The 13,851-nt window shown below is 36.8% G+C and overlaps 1 protein-coding gene across 1 annotated transcript in view; it reads left to right on the forward strand.

Moving 5' to 3' along the window:
* The window catches only part of LOC126260093 (uncharacterized), a 113,433-nt gene that overhangs the window by 74,352 nt on the left and 25,230 nt on the right, over window positions 1-13,851 (forward strand). Inside the window, exon 8 of the mRNA XM_049957308.1 lies at window positions 1,644-1,814. Coding sequence (XP_049813265.1) covers window positions 1,644-1,814 — 171 coding nt within the window. The remainder of the gene's footprint in view (window positions 1-1,643; window positions 1,815-13,851) is intronic.

Raw genomic sequence — 13,851 nt, forward strand, 5'->3', positions numbered from 1 at the left:
TTTTATGCTGTATATATTCGATTTTGTATTGATGCACTTCGAAATTGCTACTAACTTGTCAATCTTAAAGTATCGTGCAGTGACAGGTCAAAAAACAGCAGGATACTGTTCAAATTAGAACACTGTTATACAGCTGGCTTTAGTGTCCCTCTCAGTTTTGTATCTTTACTGATAAAATAATCATCAGATCAACAAGAATACATTTTTCACTATAAGTCTCACACCAGATGTATTATAAAAGTTAATACATATGTTTTTGTCGTAATATTAGAACAGGAGATTTAATTCGTGGTTGTAAAATTAAAGATAATTCAGAACTAGTTTTCTTATTGTTGCATTCTTCTTAATAGCCTACCTGTTTCGAGATCTGATACAGATGGGTCCTTGTCCTCACACGTATAACAAAGTTTTATTTAGAAAGGTGTTTGTTAATGCTTTTTTTAATAAATTTGTAATGTTCCTCCTCTGTTACTAGAATAGTGATGTACTCTCCAAGCCAGTTAAGTATTTTCTGCGAAGGGACAGAACTTGCATTTGATTTCTTCCTTAGAAACAGATCTAAGTCTTCATTTTTAAACCTGGGAAAGTTTGAAGCTTAGCCTTGCATAACCATCATTTATTATATGCTGTGCTTCCACTAAGATACCCAGATGCATTGAACAGTAACATTTTTGTGACAAAGATACCTAACATCCACAGTTTGCAGGCAGTGTTATTGCAATGAGCAATGACTCAATTATACCTGCTCTGACTCATTTCCCTGCAGATTCAGTACTTACTAGAAAAGTAGGAAGTACAACAGACCACAGCACTATGCTCTAAAGTAACTGTCTGATTGGTTCATCAGAAAATTAATATATTTGCAATAATACAGAGTACAGTATCACTTAGTAGGTGATTTTGTTGGTACATCAACACAAAGTGAAGCACCTAGTGCCAAGAATGAATAAGATTTTGTTAAAACAAAAATGACATTACTACTTACCTTCTCTGCTGAATAGAACGCGAAGGGTTCTTGATCATAAAAATAACAACCTTGACAGTATTTGTTTATATCTTCCATTTTATTCTTTCATGGTGCAGTGAATAAATTCATAATTTTTCAGTGATAAATTCCAACATGCTCAAAAATTCTGATTAAACCTGTGACACTACATTACAACAATTAACTGAGACTAAACTGAGCCAAGTAATCTACTATCTGATATAAACCTACATTCACTTTATATCTCCTGGAACCACTGTAACCCCAAGCATCATTGTTTTCCCCAATAAATGAATTCTGCAATTACCACACGCTGGCAACAAGACCTGCTGACCTTTACTTCTAACTGGTGATGGCACAAACCTTTTAGGGCTTGTTTTGTGAATGATAGACTGATGACATTGTAGTTTAGTTCCTTGAAGAAATACTGGTATACCTCTAAAGGATCCTCCCCCCCCCCCCCCCCTCCAACCCCTCACACACACACACACACACACACACACACACACACACACACACAGAGAGAGAGAGAGAGAGAGAGAGAGAGAGAGAGAGAGAGAGTAAGTTGTCTTGACTACACTCAGCTTTGACATTGTTACCAGTATTAAACATGCATGTTTTACTGCTTACCTGTACATGACGCCTTTTCTACCCTCAGTCATACCCAAGAGATCAGTGTGAAGAATGGCTTCATTTAATACGAAAAAAATTTCCTAACCTGGATGATGAACCGTTGTACTGGGAATGCTTGGCTGCACTTGAGGAAGCTCGTGGGGACTACAGCACAGCTATAGATTTCTACAGTCGCGCAATTGTTAGTGGTGCTGAGGTAAGTGATAATGTACATATGCATTATACCTTTCCATTGATGGCTGTTGAACAGTCAGAAACATTAATAGCTACTGACAAAATTGTTCATAGTTTGACGCGTCACTTAAGTACCATAAAGTAATTTTAAGATGCTTAATGCACTAAGTAATTTTATATATTATTACACATTTACTGATGTGGCTCTTGGCAACACCACATATAACTGACTTTTTACACTTTTACACCAATTGTGCAAAAAAAGTCTTAAGTACTACATGTTTTTATGTTTCTAAGAAATTTTAAATTTATTATTCTGACTTTAGAAATCAATTAACCAAATACTGAAAGTACAATCCTCTGAGGCATAAGCTACTTTTCTTTCCATACTTTATACAGCGTTAAAACATAGATTGCTATATCTTATTACCAGAAAGATCGTTAGTTGGCCACCAATTGCGCCTGAGAATGTTCTGTACTGCTTTTTCTGTGGTGGTCTCAATAATTTAAGAAAACTGGATAACAATGGCCTCTGCAGAATAAAGTGGCCAGACAATTCATTTCCCATCGCAATAACAAAGGTCTTGTTGGTAACAGATCCTTTAGGCTGCCAGTAGGTGTGCCTGAAAGTTTTAAGGGAAACTTGGTTGTATTCCAGGTCAGTCTTGTAAAACAGTGATCGCAGCATTAAATCCCATCTCTTCTTTCAAGGTTTAACATGCAACACAGTCATGACCTATGTTAGATAAAATTCTTTTATATAAATATCTGATCATAATTCACACTCCCCACTTCTGAACAACTATTGCTAAGATAAGGTGTATATGACCCGGAACAACTGGGAGATCCAGGTAAAACCCGGGAATTTTTTCATCCGGGAAAAACCGGAAAAAGCCTGGGAATTTTTTAGAAATCCGGAAACTTTTCATTGTTTTTGTTTTCAGTTAAATTTTTGTAATTTTGACTGGTAAGAACTGATACTCTAACAAAGGATATTACTGTATTCCGCTATTGCAGAATAATGCTGCAGCAATAAAACATGAAAGAGAGAAAAACGAAAATAAAACTTAAATTTAAAAGGAAATGCACCATATACAGCAACAAAAAACGGTGCTCATGCAAGTGTCTGCCAACAGCAAAATATGTGAAAGGCTTTTGGAAGACTATGCAATGCTTTGTAACCACAAATTGCCTCCGATGAACGTGATGTCACAACTGTTTACATTATTCGTTTTAGCAGTTATGAGCGGGATAATGCGCAGTTTAATAGTACCTTTTCCCGCTTCTGGCTACAGAAATGTGACTGTTGGCTGTGTAAGCAGTCACAGCAAGCAGCTGGATGCTACCGGGAAAAATTTTACTGGAGCGCCCATGCTGTCAGATTCATGCATACGCAGCAGGCCCAGCTCTAGGAGAGGAAAGGGGGGGGGGGGGGCAAATTCATATTCTTGAGTGGAAAAAACCTTGTTTCACAAAGCGACTAGCATTCAGTCCACGTTATTCTATCGATTATTCATATGACTTGGATATGCATACCTGTCGGTTTTTGAACATTTTTGAACACATTCGAAGTTGATTTCTGAATGAATCGTAATTTGATTTGTGAATGCGTGCATAGTGTACATGATGTCTGTCGGGAATCTTCATCGCATATAGAAACAAACTTTCCTACCGACAAAAAGGGCTATAAGGGCTGAGCGGAGTAAGGCCGAACGGATGAATACCAACCACTGTCTGATTGTGTGGTTGATTGGGTTTGCAAATGATGAGTGTTGTTGTAATTACTAGCTGAAATCCATAGATTTGGTCTACAGGAGTGAAAATAAACGAACAACACATAAGAAAGATTATGTATTGCCTTCTCGGTGTATCCAAGAAAATGAAACTTTGACAGAAAATTTTTGGCCAGATCTCTATACTAGTAAGGGCCAGTTGTACAGTCCCTGGCTAGCAGCCGCTTTAAATTCTATTCTGGAAGAAGCGTGGAAAATGCGTTGTACGAACATGTAACGACGCCTAACCGGAGAATAATCGCAGAATAACTAAACCGGTGATTCTCGCAGAGTTAGCAAAGTTAACCTGCGAAGAAGCTTTGACATTGGCAGGAATAGTTACAGAATTAGTGATAACATGACTGTTTGTTAGAACGAGGAAAGAGAAGAAACGGGGACATCACACAAATTATGGAACAATGACAATTCCAAGTTTGTATAAAAATTTCGTCCTACTACTTCCCGATTTCATGCTTGAGAAACTGGAGTGTATTAATGAAGTGTGAAACTATTTCCTAACGTAAAGCTTTTTGCTTGTAGTAGGCCTAATAGGCATTTGATATTGATACTTTGTGAATTATATTCTGTCATTACAAAAAAGACAGTTTTGCCAAAACAGTCTCGTTTATTTGGTGTGTGTTACAATTGTTGCAGTATTAGAAAGGCCTGTTTTGTTTTATCTACCAGACTGTGACAAAGTTGACATAATCAGATTGGGAAACCACACCAGTCTTGGGTCCTATTTGTATTAACAGCTTTTTTAGTATTAGACAACGACATTTCGATTTTTCATGTAGCAAAATGTTTGACAAACTTTGAGGTTATAGATTCTTTCGCAGAAAGGAAATCACGCCATGAAAAGCTGTAGCAAGATTAGAGGGAAAAAATTCTAGGAGCTAAGGATTGAAGAAATGTGTATTGTCTTGCTTGTCTCATGTCTTTACTGGGTTTATGTATCCTGTATTTAATTTTGTCACACAAAGCAGCAAATTGTTAGCTGACAGGGAATAAAGAGTGCAAATTGTCTGAAGAGTTTTTTTTTAAAAGAGAGAGAGAGAGAGAGAGAGAGAGAGAGAGAGAGAGAGAGAGAGAGAGAGAGAGAGAGAGAGGACAGGATGTCAAACCGGCAGACTGTAAGCAGGAGAGGCGGCACAGAACACTTTAATTTCCACTGTTCCGAATATGGTTTAATGTCACCCATTACAAAATACATATGTTTAAATACCACAGAGCGAAATACAGTGACGTGCGATAGAAGAATGCTGTGTGAGGCGGCGGGGCACTGCACTTTGGCACACTTACGACCAAATAACATGTCTTAAATTTCCTCAAATACGTATGTTTTGTGCATCAGACTCTTCAGAAAGATTTGCACTACAAAATGAACATGTTTTTCAAAATTTGATTTTTTAAAAATTTTTACGTCTTATCTCAAAACGCTCGAGGGAGTGGCAGGGTATTGCCCCAGTTCGGAAATATCATACATCCGGAGCTGATGCGCAGAGCAGTGTGAGTTATAGTGGGGAAGTGGGTAGTCTCCATGTGACCCGTGTTTACATTTAGTGATTTTGCTGTTTCCTCTTCGTTCACTGCTCCCACGTCAAATGAAAACAAACAGATTTCTGTGGCTGGAAGCTATCAAGTGAATTAAAATACATTCACATAATTACAGAAGGCTAACATACATTATTAGTTTCAGATTTTATTTTATTTCCACTTTTCTGACAGCCATGCATTAATTGCCTTGCAGAACAATGAAGTTATTTTTGTCGGTTTGCTAAAGAAGTTTCTTTTATTAATCTTTTCTGCCGAGGCAGACAATATATTTGAAACGAAGTGTTTAATTCCACACACTGTTTGCTGCATTTCAAGTGCACATTTTCAACTTCTAGCACATATGTCATTATGCCATAATAAAGAACCAAACATGAGATAACGCAGTACTGCTACTCCAAGAAAATTTACATCCCTAAAACCACATTGAAAAGCTTAATATCAGGTCGTGGCCTACTTCACTAGGAATCTGGACATACGAATGTGCACTTTAAATGTGCACATTTTAGTATGGGTCACGAAATTCCGATGCTCTTGGAGTATCCTCTGATGTCTTGTTTCTTTTATGGCATAATATAAGATCTTTTAGTTGTTTTACACATACAAACATATGGGTTCCCTATGATATCGTAGCTACGCAAGTTTGGTGATGGCTGTCATCTGGCGCTCTCTGGCAACTGGAGAAATGAACCTATTTCTAACAGGTCGCGGGAAAAGATTCTGAATGATTTGAAAAGCGTTAACATCAAAGTAAATTTCCTTTTATGCAAGTTGAACTATTTGCGAAAATGTAAGATGGATTTCTTAAATCACAGAGTGTTTGAGTCTCATTTAAAAATCAACTCTTTGATGACGAGCCATTTAGATGAATTTCTAGCCTAGAAGATCAGACATTTCTGTCGTTATTAAAATTTTACTGGCACATTTACATGATATATTTGAAATTGTAATACACGTATAAAAGACCAACATTATATGTGAAAGCTTAGCTTCTCTTGCGGTGTATTACTCTTATAGACCAATATTATATGTGAAAGCTTTGCGTTTCGTGTAGCAACACTATGTATATTAATTTAAACCATTAACTTTTTCTGTTTGTGTGTTCGCACTAGCCGGCTGTTGTGACCGAGCGGTTCTAAGTGCTTCAGTTTGGAACAGCACTGCTGCTATGGTTGTAGGTTCGGATCCTGCCTTGGGCATGGATGTGTGTGATGTCTTTAGGTTAGTTAGGTTTAAGTAGTCCTAAGTCTAGGGGACTGATGACCTTGGGTGTTAAGTCCCGTAGTGCTTAGAGCCATTTGAACTATTTGTTCGCACTACTCAACAGTGATGTTGCTATTGGCTGACTACATCACGTGTCCTAAGCTCTGAATACCTGCTGTCATCTGCTGGTTAGATCACGTGACAGAGCTTTGACCGTCTTACAAAAGCGCATCGCAATCTCGATTTCAATGCTTCGGAAAGTAACATGCGGTGTTTGGTGGAATTCAAATTTATACTTTTCGTAATACGAAAATATGCAGCGTACATGTCGCTGCACATCAAAGATCTTTCAAAAATGTGTTTTTCTTTTCTTCTCTCTCCCTCTCTCCCCCCCCCCCCCCTCCCTCCCCCCCCCCACTGTCTAAAGTGCTGGGAAATGCTATGCCCATGTATAAAACCATAATCATTCAAAGGATTGATAAGTTATACAGTTCAGAGAGAAAATATGCTGTCAGTTAACAGGGAAAAAGTATGTTTTCATCTGGCATAAAGTGTATTTTTAGCCGGGAAATCTGGGAATTTTTTTTTTCCTTGTCCGTGTGTACACCCTGTAAGAGAAATACAGCAGGTTGGATATAGCACAGACAAACAACTGCTGAAACAGTGCTATGCCATATGAAAGGTGCACGTGTCAGTCAGATATCCAATAGTTAATTTATTAATGTTCATAGCAAACACTCTGCTATAGATTGACTGTTTCTCAGTTTGACTCGCAGATTATTATGTGAACTCTAGTTCCTCATTATCAAGAACACTAATACACTCATTACTGATGTTATAGTGGAAAAATTTGTTTAAAGCATGTAAATTGTAAAAAAAAAAAAAATTTCATTTTGTACAGCTTTTTACTTCAGAGGCACGTAAGATTGCTGCTCAGTTGCTTGAAGATTGTTAGTTTCCATAATGCTGATTTGCGTGGTAATCCAGTGTCCTCAGCATGCAAATTTTTCACCTTCCATTCACCCACACTCCCTTAAAGTAGTCAACAACAGCAGTTCTGCACATTTCAAAAGTGTCATATTAAGCGTGATTCAGTTAAGGTGTCGATTATTAAAACAAACCAGTACGAGATATAATTGGCTGTATGCATCAGTTACACGAGATGCTACACAAAATATCTGAAAATTTAATCATAATGAAATGGAAAACTATTTTTATGTCCTAATGTCCCATCACTTTCAGAATAGTCACCTTGGGCATGTATGCAAAGATCCCAGATCCATTTTTGGAAGCACTTCTGGAAGTCCACAGGATGAAGGGTGTTTTTTTGGACACATTGAGATCCCACTTGGATATCTTCATTCCAGTCAAACTGTTGCCCTCTCAACACGATTTTCATTTTCGGAAAGGGCTAGGTCTGACGAGTAGTGAAGGTTGCCATGTTTTTCGCCAGGAATGCCTCCACAGTGAGTGAGGTGTGCGCTAGTGTGTTCTCGTGGTGCACCAACCAATCTTCCCTTTTCCTAACTCTGGCCATCCTTCAGTTGTCTCAAAACCTCACAGTAAAACTACCGTTGACAATTTGACTAGATGAAACAGACTCCTTATGCACTGTTCCTCGAAAGTTGAATAATATGGTCAACATTGACTTCATGTTGCAGCGAACTTGTGGAGCTTCTTTCAGCCTTGGAGAATATGGTGTTTCCCATTGTGATTGTTACTGCTATGTTTCAGGGTCATAACTGTAGGCCCAAAATTCATCACTTGTTATGACTCTGAATAAGAATTTAGGACAGTCTGGAACTCTTTGCTGCAGCTCAGTGCACATCTGAATCCTGAGGTTTTGTTGGTTGATGTTGAGAAGGCTAGGGACAAACTTTGCTGCAACTCGTCTAATGTTCAGTTCATTGGCTAAAATTCTTTGACATGTACCATATGGCAACCCAAGTCTGTTACACACACTATGAATTGTGGACCTTCAGTTTCAAGAATCACACCCTGCGCTTTCATGATAATTTACATGTTGTGCATGTTGACTGTTGACCAGAATGTTTATCTTTCACAGATTCTTGGCCTTCCTTGAAGTGCTTCAACTACTCAAATATTCTTGCTTGACTCGGTGTATTTGCACCAAATGCCTCTTGTCTGCATGTTCTGGGTTTCAGCTGTAGTTTCCTTTAACTTGATACAGGAGTTGATGCAAATCCGTTGTATCCTTTCCACAATTTGCTGAAGCAATTAAACATGTCCTGACACACACAACAGCTCACAACTGCTTGCACCAAAGATGATGCAATTTACAAGGAGAGGCCCTATCAGTATGATAGACTTTTTGAAACCAAATATACTGTGATTTTGGTTAAGATCCCAGGTATCTCACCCTGCAGTCATTCAGCCTGGTGGCCCCTCGTTTGCAAGAATTGACAAAAAAAAATTTCAAAATTTTGCATGATGCTGAATAACGTTAAAAAAATTGAATTATTTAGTCTGGTTGTGTGATGTAATAGATAGGATAATAGCTTCACATGTAAGAGGTTGTAAGTTCAAATGCTGTTAGGTGTAGTAAATGTTTCTATTTTTAAATCTTTTTCGAAATGGCTAACCTTATTTTTATTCACTTAATTGGTTTAAATGTAATTTTTTTATATCTATTCCTTTGTCACATTATTTTAATCACTGTACGAACTTTTTCATTCGTTTAGTTTTTTCTTTATATCATTCTTTTTCTAATGAGAATTTTTGTGAATATGAATTTAATTATATTTATCTGTTACTCAATTATTTGAAAATTCTGATCGATCAGTTAAATAAAACTAAATAATGCATTTATATTGGCTGTGCATTTTTTTGCATGGTAATCATCATACAAACATCTATAACATAACCCTTACACTACGGAAAAAATGGAGTGAGGTGACATAGTGGCTAGCACATTGGATTCTCATTTGGCAGGACGATGGTTCAAACCTCTGTCCAGCCGTCTTGATTTAGGTTTTCCTTGATGTTCTTAAATCGCTTCAGGTATATGCTGAGAAGGTTCCTATGAAAGGGCACAGCCAACTTCCTTTCCCATCCTTCCCTAAACCAATGACCTCTCTGTTTGGTCCCCACCTCCAAATCAATCAACCAACAAACAAAATAACACAGATTAAGATTTAAATGAAAGAAGGGTTACAGGCATAACGAAATTCAAATAAAATTAGAAATAGATATAATGAACACAATAATGTGGATGAAAAAGAGGGTGATAAAACTAAAGAAATGAAACTGAAATGAATACATAAAATTAATTAAAAACACATGAACAAAGATTTCAAGAGGAGAAAACAGGAGGAAATTGAATCTGGGTCCTCTGCATGGCAGTCAACCATGTGACCATTCAGCTACAAAGATGAAACTTGATGTATTTAAATTTTAGTTTTGCTCACTAGTATTCCATAAATCATACTGGAATTATTACACTGTATAATTAATACAGAATACAATATTTTTCGTAGCTGCGAATAACTTCAGGTTCAACACTTACAGGCTGTGTGTTCAGGTAATGGTCCCACTAGCAGATGGCTGTGTCAACTGTGGCTATGGTCTTGCACAAAATGTAATCATTTCAAAAGCAAAAGCTTACAAACTGAACACCAGAAAAGGCAAAATTTATTTATAGTCTAATGCTGTGTGGACAACAGAAATAGCAAAATTTATTTATAGTGTAATGCTTTTTGGACACTGTATTGTTAAAGTGTTAAATTGTTTGGTGTGATAGCAGTCTTCCATCTTTAGCTTTGCATAGCATTGTTACTGTTAGTAAGGAAGGTAACAACACAAATCGTTGCCCTTGATTCTTCCCGTACAGATGTGAGTGAAAAGATGCAAGAGCAACTGCATTTTAAATTTGGATTAATCTCCTCATGTGGGTACTCTTTTTAAACAATTTTAAAATAAAAAAAAATCTTAAGAGTTGGTTTCGGTTTTCAGCAGCAATTAATACTGAAGAAATCACAATTGCTTGGAGAATGATTAAAGAAGAAACTTCATGCACATCCCAGCATATTCGTTGTACTCTTGGGATTTGATTGGTGACTCTCTATAATGTTTAGATATTGGGAAAGATTGCAGTCACTGGGTATCCTACCAATTACCAGAAGATGTAGCAGTTTCTGTTTTTCAAAAGGTGCCTGTTGATGCTTTGTAAGACAGTACTGAGAGATGCTGACAATAAATTCCTAACTTGTAAAGCGTGGTTCAGCAGGTGTTAAAATAATGCAGTTCTTACCTCTTTCTAAAGTTCATATTGAGTTTCATTTACTTAGAAATTTGACACTTAATGTTCTTGTACTGTAACTATTGGATGATTGTAAGACAATTGCAGTAATTTCTGGCACTTTTGTTACAGTATTCAGGGCAATAAAGTTACCACTAAATTATTAGTTGTGTTTCTATCATCTTCTGATATCGTCTCCTGAATCTCGTAGGAAAACTTCATTGCTGCCATCTTGAAATGTTTATACTCTCAATTTTCCATTAATTCATTGTATTTTTTTTTTTTTTAAAGATTGGATGCATGAGGAAGATTTTTCCTATTCAGAAGTTTTACAAATGAGGCTCATTTGCATTTGTTCCCAGTATAAGACATCAGAATGTATTTACAAACTTCACTTAATATATGAATTGTGGTAATTCTGCTGCACACACTCTCTTTGAGTACAGCAGTACTGGCATCCTGAGAGATGCTGGAATTTGCTCACCTGCAGCATGTGACAGTTGACCCGCACTTCATTATTATCAAAGGTGTTCCAGAAACAACATGCCACTCACCAGGGGTACAAACAACAACAAAAAATTTTTAAAAAGATCACAACTTCCACAAATCTGGCATGATAGTGGAACCTCACAGCTGTGTGGTAATAGTATTAATGAAATTCATTTAAGGGGCTCCGGAACGCCCTATACTTCCAATGTTAAAATAACGCTTATAAATTACATCTTTCCTCACAAAGTATTTGAGGTAGGAAGTTGAACTTTTTACAGATTATTTATTGGGATATGGGCTACAACTTAACACAGGGATTTTACAAAATTTTAGTTCAGTTATTAAAGATGATTTTTTTTCAATTGTAATGAAAATTCACAACATTTTTTTGCAATTTTTTATTTATATATTCAAAAATATACAGTGTTTTGGAAAAAGGCTGTGTTAAATTATGCAGAAGGTACTGTGTAACATTTACTGAAAGTTTGAAACAAATATGTTTGGAAGATCCTTAGAAAACATGTAATTAGTATGAGAAAATAAAAGTTTTGGGAATCGAGCGACAAAGATTGGATTAACTTTTTAGTGCATTCCAGGTCCATAGGATGGATTATCTTCATCCTCTGCAAACTACTCCTCCAGCTTCCTCTTGTTCCTCCTCCTGTTTACTCTTGCTTGTATTTCTAGACTCTTTACAGCCCTGTCTGCAGCCCGAAGGCGTTCCTTGTCTAAAGCAAGCATCGCTCGTACCATGTTAGAACCTATCTTCATTCCCATATTTCTAAATACCTTGCACCTTACAATGTTGCCATCATTGAAAGTCGCAACAGCATCATACACACCAAAGTGAAGTGTTTCTATTCCAACAAATACAGTCTTGGGGATTCTCGACCATATAACACTATTTACACTTTCATTGGGGTTTTGAGTTTTTCCGTGAATACACTTTTTCAACAGTTCAGGTGCTGCTAAGTCTCTGAAAATAGGTTTTATCACCTCCATTATTGCATGAGGGAGACTATGCTTATGAGTGTACACTTCACCAGTTAGCAATCTTTGTTATATTTACACCAACTGTCTTCTTCTTTGGGACACAAGCTATGTTGGGGATTTTCATCGTCTTTATTGTTTACAGTAATAACACATACCTTTGGCTTTCCAACATTTCTCCTTTTCTTAAAAGCCTTCAGAGGATTCCTAATAACTTTACTTTTACTCATTATTATACTTCAACAAAACAGAGACTCAAGAAACAGAATTAATTACGAATATTTTCGAGATAACGACAGAGTAAATAAACATGAAACAATCGACAATCACACCAGCGATATATATTGAACCATCACAGGTTAGCCACAACACATACTTTATCTCACATCACTAAAATGTACCTGATGAACACGGACGTTTATAATAACACCTTTTGACAGCAGTTTAACAGCGCCACAGTGGGTCACGCCCATGTAGAACACATTTCAAAAAAAAAAATTAAAAATAGTTGTAGTCTTCGGAATTGAATAAATTATATATCTATTAAAAGGTAATAGTCTGCAGACTCAGAAAACGCAAAAAAGTAAAAATTGAACTTTTCATGATTTTGAGCCTTTCCGGAGCCCCTTAAGAAACACCACAGTTTACCTTTGTAATAGGGTGGTACATGATGGTTGAGTAAGAGTTGCATATATAAAATATTCTACACTGCAAGTAACTATGTTCAATTTTGGTAGAAATTACAAAGTATGAAATGGAAAGGATCATAGGGTTCTGGGCAAAATTACAGCAATTTGGCTGCCAGTTCTTTAGTAGAAAGAGAGCCTATTATTTCAAATTTCATACCTTTTAATGAAAATCAAACTTCAGCTGCAGACAGGCACAACAAAAGGACTATTACTCACTATAGCATTTGGCCAAAGACATTTTCAGCAGAGACATTCACACAAGCATGTACACATCATGCATGCATGCATGACTGCTACCACTGGCAGCTCAGACTGCATCTGTGTGAGAGGTGTGCTTGCTTGTGTGAATGTGTATGTCACTTTAGACGAAAGCTGTAATTGGTAATAGTCTTCCAGTTGTAATAGTCCTCAACTCAGTGGGTCATCTTTATGATGAGTAGCGATCTATCCTGTTCCTAATACTGTGGATACCTGTAATGAAGTGCTTAAACATTTGAATAGAGCCAGAAAAATTCGCATTTTGCAATAAATTCAAAATAGATGCAAATTCTGCCTCAAAATGTGAAATTTCTTAATACACTATTTCATAGTGAATAGATGAACTATTTTATCAGAGGTAGTTTGGAGTAACTTTATTGCCTGCATATAAATATCAAAAAGTAATCAACTTTCAGTTACTGGTATTGTGCACCATCTGGTGAATCCCAAATTGGAATGATAATGTGCACTGTGGGACCTAGCATTTTATAACAGAGAAACCTGTACTTTTATTTATTAGTTAAAGAGCAAAAGATGGTGTAATGTGGACACTTATAATGTGGCAAATTAGGTGGTGGATGTCTTGAACTGTGGTTGCATCAAATACCACTAGAGGTTGGGCCTGAACTACATCATTAACAATAATCTGCTAACCTCAGCAAGCAATTTCATGGCAGCCATCCCCTAAATGCTTTGTGTTTTGCAATGCATTGGTTTCTTATTTTGAAATATGTGAAACAACTAATCCTGATTGATCATGGATTTTGGTTACAACCCAGAAAACACCAGATGAGACCATCGATCCCTGTAGGCTGTGCTGTAGGCTGATGCCATGTGAAATGGCAG

This window comes from Schistocerca nitens, chromosome 5, assembly GCF_023898315.1.
Source record: "Schistocerca nitens isolate TAMUIC-IGC-003100 chromosome 5, iqSchNite1.1, whole genome shotgun sequence".
In the NCBI taxonomy this organism is placed as follows: Eukaryota; Metazoa; Arthropoda; class Insecta; order Orthoptera; family Acrididae; genus Schistocerca; species Schistocerca nitens.